The sequence below is a fragment of the Tursiops truncatus genome, chromosome 14 (assembly GCF_011762595.2).
Source record: "Tursiops truncatus isolate mTurTru1 chromosome 14, mTurTru1.mat.Y, whole genome shotgun sequence".
NCBI classification, from domain to species: Eukaryota; Metazoa; Chordata; class Mammalia; order Artiodactyla; family Delphinidae; genus Tursiops; species Tursiops truncatus.
Window position 1 is genome coordinate 25956222 of NC_047047.1, and position 9815 is coordinate 25966036.

The 9815-nt window shown below is 39.1% G+C and overlaps 1 protein-coding gene across 7 annotated transcripts; it reads left to right on the plus strand.

Moving 5' to 3' along the window:
- Positions 1–3305: 3305 nt before the first annotated feature.
- On the plus strand, positions 3306–9571 carry TPRKB (TP53RK binding protein). Of its 7 annotated transcripts, none has more exons than XM_073791237.1 (7): positions 3487–3734; positions 5202–5277; positions 5625–5784; positions 6265–6300; positions 6691–6813; positions 8157–8333; positions 9244–9571. In XM_073791237.1, exons 2-7 carry the CDS (start codon positions 5273–5275, stop codon positions 9328–9330), a joined length of 588 nt encoding a protein of 195 aa, XP_073647338.1. In that variant the 5' UTR covers positions 3487–3734; positions 5202–5272; the 3' UTR covers positions 9331–9571. The 7 variants fall into 7 exon arrangements, with proteins under 7 accessions (XP_033694076.1, XP_019798751.1, XP_073647338.1 ...); XM_033838186.2 differs by lacking the exon at positions 5202–5277 and adding an exon at positions 5323–5420; XM_033838185.2 differs by lacking the exons at positions 3487–3734; positions 5202–5277 and adding an exon at positions 3306–3463.
- Positions 9572–9815: the final 244 nt, after the last annotated feature.

Consider the following 9815-nt stretch of genomic DNA (forward strand, 5'->3'; position numbering starts at 1 on the left):
TCCCTTCTGTGGATTACACCCAGGAATGGTTTTTCCTTTCAAGCCTCCCAAAGAAAGTCCAGCCTGCTGAGTGAACACATATACCAAACAACTGTGTGGCTTTTTGTCTCATTGTGAAGCCTGTTCCTCACCCTCACAACTCTGTTCCTACATACCCCAAATAAAATACCAGCATTTTAATCCTTGCCTCAGGTTCTGCTTTCTAGAGGACCTCAGCAAGACAAATGTAACACATTTAAAATTCATAAATGTAGGGACTTCCCTGGTGGCACAGTGGTTAAGAATCCACCTGCCAATGCAGGGGACACAGGTTCGAGCCCTGGTTCAGGAAGATCCCACGTGTCATGGAGCAACTAAGCCCATACGCCACAACTACTGAGCCTGCACTCTAGAGCCTGTGAGCCACAACTACTGAAGCCCGTGCACGTAAAGCCCGTGCTTTACAACAAGAGAATCCAGTGCAATGAGAAACACGTACACTGCAACAAAAAGTAGCATCTGCAAGCCACAACTAGAGAAAGCCTGTGCACAGCAATAAAGACCCAATGCAGCCAAAAGTAATAAATAAAATTTTAAAATAATAAAATTCATAAATTTATTATTTGTTAATAAATCTGGCAGTCATAGCTATTAATTTTTCAACCACACATATGAGACCAAGAAGTACCAGAGCTCTTCCACTGACTTGACATTGAGATCCTACAAATATTTATACTTTTTAGGAATACAGAGACATCAAGTAACAGTTTATCAAGAAATACAGTTTCATTTGGGGGGTTATTTTCACATGACACAGGAATGGTTCCAGTTGCTCACATTCTTACCAGCACTTATATTGTCAGTTTTTTCATTTCTTTGAGCTATTCTAATACAGATGTAGTGTTGTGATTTTTAAAACAGCTTTAGAAATATAATTGACATATGATACACTGTACAACTGTTAAAGTGAACAGGTTGATAAATTTGACATGTATACATCCATGAGACCATTACCACAATTAAGATAGAACACATCTATTGATATTACCCCAAAGATTCCTAGTGCCCCTTTGTAATTCTCCTTTTCCACCCCAGGCCCCCTACCCAAGCCACTGGTGATTTGCTTTGTCACTATAAATTAGTTTTATATAAATGGAGTCATACAGTATACACTATTTTTATGTCTGGCTTTTTTCTTTCAGCATGACTATTTTGAGATTTATCCATGTTATTTTATGTAGCAATAGTTGATTTCCTTTTTACTGCCAAGTTGTATTCCATTGTATGGATATACAGTTTGTCCATTCACTTGATGAACATTTGGGTCATTTCCAGCTTTTGGTGGTCACAGACAAGTCACTGAACTGGGACAACTTTTTTTTTCTATGTCTATTTTTTAATTGACTTTACTGGGGCATAATTTTATAAAATGTACTCTTTAAAAGTACATAATTTAATGAATTTTGACAAATTCATACTCCCTTTTAACTAACACCACATCAAGATATAGAACATTGGGGTTTCCCTGGTGGCGCAGTGGTTGGGAGTCCGCCTGCCGATGCAGGGGACATGGGTTCGTGCCCCGGTCTGGAAAGATCCCACATGCTGTGGAGTGGCTGGGCCCGTGAGCCATGACCGCTGAGCCTGCGCGTCCGGAGCCTGTGCTCCGCAACGGGAGAGGCCACAACAGTGAGAGGCCCACAAACCCCAAAAAAAAAAAAAAAAAAAAAAAAAAGATACAGAACATTGGCTTCATGTGAATGCAAAGGTTCCCTTGGGGGTTCTTTTCAGTGTCTCCCACTTGCCCATTCCTAGCAACCACTAATTTGCTTTCATTCACTCTAGAATAAATTTGCAATTCCTATAGTTATAGAAATGGAATCATACAGTAACATAATTTTAGTTTCTTGCTTTTTTGCTGAGCATGTTTTTAGATTCATCCATGTTGCAAGTATTGTTGCAAGTATGTTCATTTCTTTTATTACTGAATAGTATTTCATGACATTAATTTACCACAATTTGTTTATCCATTGATGTGTTGTTGGGCACTGGGTTGTTTCCAGTTTGGGGCTATTATGAGTCAAGTACTATGAACATTCACGTTCAAGCCTTTGTGTGGACACATTTTCACTTCTGGGTAAATACCAAGGAGTGAAACTGCTGGGTATGGTAAGAACACATTTAATTTTTTAAGAAGCTGCCAAACTCTTCTCCAAAGTGGTTATACTATTTTATACTCGGACTAGCAACATGTGAGGGTTCTAGTTCTGCATGTCTGACAACACTTGGTATTTAAAAATTTTAAGATCTTTTAAATTTTAGTCATCTTACGGGTATGTAATAGTATCTCATTATGTTTTTAATTTTTATTTCCCTGATGAATAATGATGTTGAGCATTTTTTCAAGTTTTTATTGGCCTTTCATATATCTTTTGTGAAGTGTGTTCAAAAATGTCTCCTATTCTTAATTAGGTTGGCTCATAATTTTTGAGTTGGAGTTCTTCACATAATCTGGATTCCAGTCTTCTGTCAGAACAATTTTTTTTTCATATACATTCCCACTGTGCTCAAGCCACAAGGTTCTTTGCTCTTTCTTAAATAGGCTAAGGCCGTATCTGTCTCAGCCTTTGAACACTCTTTGTTGCCTGGAATGCTGCTCTTCAAATACACACAGAACTTCCTTCCAGACCTCCTCCAGTCACTGTTCAAATGGCCCTTTTTGGTGAGATCTTTCTTAACCATCCTATTTAAAATAGTAATACCCACGGCCTGACATTACCTCATTTCCTCTGGTTTTTTCTCCATAGCATATATCCACCCTATTTGTTATTTACCTGTCTTTTTGTTTAAAGAAAAGTATTGACCAACATGAGCCCCAAGCATAAAAAACATGGAAAATAATTCTCTACAGCCTGTTCAGCGGATTACCTCCTCTTTTAGAGGCTGATACACTTAAGGATGACAAGTCAAATCTGTGAGCCTGCTGGATGAAGAGGTTGACTCCATTAACGTACTGTCACCTCTCTCTGAAGTACCTCAGGTAGGTCGCCGACTGCGTTCGGCTCCAGGAGATCCTTCCCCAGTGAGCGTACCCAGAACAAGAAGCAAACTAAATCCCGCCTGCCTCGAAAAAGAACTGTTGAATCTCGAGCAGCGGAGACGTACGTAGAGCTCATTGAAGCCAATACTTTTCTTTGCACAGGAAGAAACTGAGGACGTCTCGTCCAAAGTCAAGGTGCTTAAGGACCGGGCGGAGCCCACGGATCCCCCAGCTTCCGGCCCTGCCGGAGGAATCTCGCCTCCTCCCTCGCCGGAAGTGGTGGACGGAGCCCCGGCTCTCCTTCGCGTCCGCTGATGCGATTCAAGCCGGGGAAGAAGGGTGTGCCGGGAGGGCGGAGAAGGGGCGCAGCTGAGGGCGATCTTCCGGAAGTTCAGGGCATTGTTTCCGTGGGGAAGATCTTACGAGACGAACAGGGACGCGACGGTGAGTCCTCGCCGAGCAAGAGCTGGCCGGGCGGGAACGGAAGACGCAGTCCCGGCACCCATTTTCTAGACAACGGGTGTGATCCTCGGCTTCCTCGTTTATCGAGCGCCTCCCGAGGCCCGGCCCTAGGATGCAGCCCGGCAATGATCTGCGTAGTCTCTCCCTGATGTATCAGCTGACGATACATCATCCTGATAAGGCCGCGACTCATCAAAGTTGTGACAGAGGAGCTCGTAGAATAGGGAGCTAGTCCTGGGTTCTGGGCGTGCTGGTAAATGGGCTCTTACCGGCGAGTTGAAGGGAGGGAGGATTGCATCAGGGGAACTGCCTGTCCTAGAGGGCGCGTGGGGGCGGGATCTTGGTGAATTGAAGCTGAGAAGTCAAGTGCGGCGGTGGCGGAATGAGCGCGATCAGGGGAGGGGTGCGCTAGGAAGCCGAAGAGGGAGGAAGCCAGATCATAGAGTTTGGAACGCCCGTGGGTGGAGGTTGGATGGTAGGAGGGCAGGAATGGTGAGGCGACCACTTCTAGGAGGTCACAGATGTAGATGAGAGATGGTGGCCTACGGTGGTGGCAGTGGGTATAGGAGAAAATTGGAGCTGTCGAGATGATAATTAAAAATTGACAAGACTTTTGGATTAGATATGGGATTTGAGTGAGAGGTTAGTATCCAACGATGATTCGAAGTTTCTGACCTGAGTGAATTATAGAAAACAAAACAAACCAATTTGACGTTTGCTAGGGGGCCTTTTTCCCCTAGTGTAAAAACAAAAACCACAAAAAATTTTTCCTCCCTAGTTATATGTACTCATTATATTTTGTGTGCACACTGCAGAAATTTCAGAACATACACACAAAAATATTTTTTATAGAAAACAATAAAAATTACCTGCAATTCTGCTATCCAAGATGGCCGTACTTTGGTGTGCTTCCTTTATGTTTTTGCTTTCTGAGTGCATCTTTTTATATAATTGGGTATACATTCTGTCTGTATCTATTTTTTTTCCATTGGACGTTATCATGATAATAAAGGTTGAACTGCTGTGTGCTAGGACGTTATTCACAAATTTTATTCTTTCCTGATTGTAACAGAAAAGATCAGATGTAATTCCAGCAAGTCAAGGATAACTTTTTGTTGTATTTTTCTTTCAATATTTTTTCTTTTTGTGTACCTTTTAAAAAACCCCACAATTTGTGTCACATTTTGTGTTTTGTTTTCCAATCAGATGTGAAGTACTTAATGTTATTTATTGCTATATTTACACATCCTTAACTACTCTTCAAGACTAGTTTTTAGTGGTTGTTTAGTAAAAACCAATCCCCTGTTACTAGTTAGGTAGGTTTTCAACTTTTTACTCTTAGGATGATGAGAAGGACATCTTATTACGTAAATCTTCAGATTGCCAATTTATTCCTTAAGAAAAATGCTAGCAATGGAACCTAGGTGAAAGGATAAAATGAACCTATAAAATTGCCTCACCCAAATATCTCATTGGGACTGTAATTGAAATTGTTTTAAAGATCAGATTTTTGCAGTGCTTAGTTTTTCCATTTCAAAGATAGATTATGTCTTTCCAGTTATTTGTATTTTATGTCCTTGTTAAATTTACGTCTATAAAGGGTCAGTATTATTATTTAAGAATTGTACCCTCGTGGCTAAATTCCCATGTGTGAAATGAATATCTTTGAGTTGTGTCATACTTTCTTCTATAAGATTATTTTCTTTATATTTGTGTCTAGGTTCTGCTAAAATATAAACAAATGGTGAGATCAGAAAGCTAAAAAGACCAAGTTAGAGTGAGGTTTCCTTAATGCTATAAGTAACCTGTGGTCTAAACAATTTTTGGTTTTCTGCTCCTAGTTGTCTGTTGGGAAGCTGCCCTTCTTCCATGCATCAGAGCCTGCCTTATCTGCACAGCCAGGGGGCCAGGTGTCAACCTTGATCCTTTCCCAGGAATGGTAAAGGAAGCTAGAAACAGCTCAGCAGGGTTAGGAAGACAGTGTCTCATGAGAATGCCAAATGTTTTGGGGTGGATTTTTCTATTTTAACAGTTCTACATCTCATTATTCAAGTTACTTTAATATATTTAATTGTTAGTAAGGATATTTGTTTGTTAGTGACTTACAGTTGTTAACTTTTGGTCTTTTGGTCTTGTGCAATAGAATCTTGCTTATCGATGAAATGCAGTTAACACATCAGCTGGACCTATTTCCCGAATACAGGGTGACCCTTCTGTTATTTAAAGATGTAAAAAATGCTGGAGACTTGAGAAAAAAGGCCATGGAAGGTGCCATTGATGGCTCATTAATAAATCCTACAGTGGTAAGTACTCGTGGGAATGAGTGAACTACATGGGGAGTTTAAGAATATGATGATTTTTCATGACGTTATAGGTTAGCCTAAAATTGTTATCTTCAGGCAAAAAGTTCTTGTCCAAGCTGTAGAGTGGAATCAGATTTGGCCAGCCTTGAATTTAACAGTGACTAGAAGCCGAAGTGCCAGGGCCTGCCCTTGGAGATGTGAAAGGTGGTCTAGCTCTGATGTGATGGCAGATGCCTGGATCTCCATCTTCTCTTCTGAACTAGAAAATCTCTGTAAAGGAGACATTGCATAGTGGTAGAATCAGCAGGACTTAAATCCCAGATATGCCATTTATTATGACTTTGAGCAAGTGGTAGCCAACCTTTATATAGTGCTAATTTGGTTCCTGGCATTGTTCTAAGTTCTTTACATATACCGCTAACTCACTTAATCTTCATAACAACCCTGTGAAGTAAGTATGGTGATTATCTGCTTCTACAGATAAAACCTAAGGAATTTGCCCAGGTTCCCTCGGTGGTAAGTGACAGAACTGGAATTCCAACTCATCCTTTGCCTTGGTTTCCTCATCTATTGCATGTGAATAATGATACAGATATCATAGGGTCGTTTTGAGAAGTATAGAAAATGAAGGTAAAATGTTGAGAATATGGCCTTTCCCATAATAATAGCCCTCAATAAGTGTTGTTTTAAAACTTTTTACTATTTACCTAAGTTGCTTGCAGCTGTAAAATTCTGTGATTTTCTAAACACCGTAGGCCCTTGAGATTTTGAAAATTTTGAAAATGTAGTCCGTAGGAATTGTGATGAAGTAAAACAGCCTGACACTGGAGTTACCATGATATAGGGCATATGTCTTCAGAGTACTCCAGATTCTCTGTATGTAATTCTTTTTGTTCTCTTTGATAGATTGTCGATCCATTTCAGATACTTGTGGCAGCAAACAAAGCAGTTCACCTCTACAAACTGGGAAAAATGAAGACAAGAACTCTATCTACTGAAATTATTTTCAATCTTTCCCCAAATAACAATGTAATTAATGTGGAATTTACTTACTTTATATCTTTTGACCTTGTCATGGTAGCCTTTGTACTTATTGTTGGGTTGGAGCCTGTTGTTAGTAACAAACAAAAATAATAGTGAAGAAAGAATGCTGGACAGAGAGTTGAGGTTTAGTATTGCCTCTTACTAGACAAATAAGCTTTGGAGTCACTTCACATATGAGTAAACTAAAGTTTAGCTAAATTAAGTGAGGATAGTTTTATTTGTCCTTCCTGACCATATAGAGTCAGGAAGATCACTCTAAGTGATATTTAAATCTAATGATAAAAATTAGGCATGGATATTTGTGTGTTATCATGTGTATCTTTCGTTCTCCCCATAAACTCTTTGAGGATAGAACCCATGTCTTTTCCATACACCAGAAGTCTGCCTGGGACCTAGAACAGCCCTTTAACACATGCTCACACACCCAGTGCATAGGAAGAGTTTGTGGTTTGAGATACTGATAGTAATCAAAGTTATTGAGTTTAAAATATTCTACCTGGGGCACATTTGAAAAAAAATGTAATTTTGCTGACAAAGTTTTAGTATTACTACTACTATTAACAACACAATCAAGTGCTGACATCAAGAGAAAAGTTAGGAAACCCATGGCATAGTTTCAAATACAGATGTTTGAAAAGTTTATAAAATGTGTGGTGATAGAATTCCGCAGTACCTGGGGGAAAATTACTGGGTTACTATTGTTTCTTTGAGATCACTGAAATAACTCAGGAGACTGTACAATTCATAAACATCTGTTGAGCTTGTGTCTGTTCCAGCTGTAGGGGCAGAAGAAACAAATATGTTTCTGAGGAAGGCAGATGAACAAGACAAAGTCCAAATGCCCTAAGATAATTGATATAATGGGAATAATAATGCAAATCTGTGGGAACAAAGAAGCAATTCATTCTGTAAGGAGGAAAGTGCAAGGGGAGTGACATTTGAACTGGACCTTGAAAGATGAGGGCACTCCAGGCAGAGGGCAAAGTGTGAGCCCAGGCAAAAAAGTATGAAATGACGGGAGCCCCAAACAGTCCCGACTGGCTAGAGGGCAGGAGTGCATGGCTAGAGGGTCACTTAGGTCCAGGGGGAGTGGGTGTTTGTGCGCCATGCCAAGTCCAGGCTTGACTCTATGGGAATGAAGTGCAGCTTTGAGCAGGGAGTACTCAAGAGGCAGAGCTGGTAGATATTAGGAAGGGATTGTTGAAAAACTGTAGACAGAGAAAACCATTAGGATATGAAAAATAAGAATCTGACCAGGAAAGAGCACAAATGGGGAGAGATTTCAGATGTTGAAACTACTGGTTTTATTGTCTTTTTTTCCCCCTTAGATTTCAGAGGCCTTGAAAAAGTTTGGTATCTCGGCAAATGACACTTCAGTTCTGATTGCTTATATTGAAGAGGGAGAAAAACAAATAAATCAAGAATACCTAATATCTCAGGTAGAAGGTCATCAAGTTTCTCTCAAAAATCTCCCTGAAATAACAAATATTACGGAAGTCAAAAAGGTTTGTAAGCCTGTATTTTTAGAAAGAGCATGATAGATGTGGAATAATACTGTTCGTTTACTGAACGCCAATGCTTCTATATATATTTTTAACTTTTAAGAAAGGTTAATATAATTAAAAGTTACTTGAAAAATAATTATAGATGCAAAGAATTGGAAATGCAGGGTTATGTAACATAATTAAAAACTTAGTTGATGCATTCTTTATATATATATATAATTTTATTTATTTATTTGTGGCTACGTTGGGTCTTCATTGCTGCGCACGGGCTTTCTCTAGTTGCGGCAAGCGGGGGCTATTCTTCGTTGCAGTGCGCAGGCTTCTCATTATGGTGGCTTCTCTTGTTGCCAAGCACGGGCTCTAGGCACGCGGGCTTCAGTAGTTGTGGCACACGGGCTCAGTAGTTGTGGCTCGTGGGCTCTAGAGCACAGGCTTTAGTAGTTGTGGCTCACGGGCTTATTTGCTTAGCAGCATGTGGGATCTTCCCAGGCCAGGGCTCGAACCCGTGTCTCCTGCATTGGCAGGCGGATTCTTAACCACTGTGCCACCAGGGAAGCCCAATGCATTCTTTTTAAAAGAATAAATAATTTTAAATATCTATATGTTACACAGTACATTTAAATATCTATATCTTACACAATGTAGTATGAAGTTAATGTCTAGATGTATGCTTTTAAAACTGGTACAAATGTATTTCTATGTTTAGAGAGTTATCACCATAACTGCAATTGAAACTTTTGATGTAAGTGATGAATTGTCATCTATTTTCCAAACTTTAAACACATTGTGATTTTACACCATTATCCCAATAATTGAGTAATAAGTTAATTCACATATACATGCTCGTGTAATGAAAATTAGTAGTACATGAATATGTCAGCATGTCATAATCTGTCTTTTATTTTTACAGATATATAAACTATCTTCACAAGAAGAAAGAATTGGGACGTTATTGGATGGTATCATTTGTAGGATGTCAACAAAAGATGTTTTGTGAAATGACAGAAATATTAAAAATTTTCAGCAATTATAAAAACCATTCATTATTTTTTCCAGATTATAAAATCTATTATGTTTGTTGTAGAAAAATTTAAAGCACAGAATGGTAACAAAGGAAAAAAAATAAAACCATTCCTGATCCTATCTCTTAATATTTTAAAAGATAACCATGGTTACTGTTATTTGTTACTGCCTTCTAGTCTTCTGTTTCTGTTCAAATATATTTTATTTTTATGTAAGTGGAATAATTGCTAACATTTATTGGGTGTCTACAATGTACTGAGTTCTTGTTTTCATGACTTTATATCCCTCAGCTCATATTCCTGCACTTCCTTCTGGCTACTCCAGCATTGCTGTTCCAAGCCTCCTGGTTCCAAGTTTTTACATGCAAGAATTCATTTAATTATCACAGCATCATATGAGGTAGATACTGTTAATACTCCCATTTTACACAAAGGCAACTAAAAGGTTGTAGAAGTAATA

Bases quoted from the DNA above. Each gene is read 5' to 3' on its own strand.
- TPRKB (XM_073791237.1), top strand. The intron at 5,785-6,264 runs GTAAGTACTCGT...CTGCTTCTACAG, and splicing joins CATTAATAAATCCTACAGTG to ATAAAACCTAAGGAATTTGC. The intron at 6,301-6,690 runs GTAAGTGACAGA...TCTCTTTGATAG, and splicing joins TTGCCCAGGTTCCCTCGGTG to ATTGTCGATCCATTTCAGAT.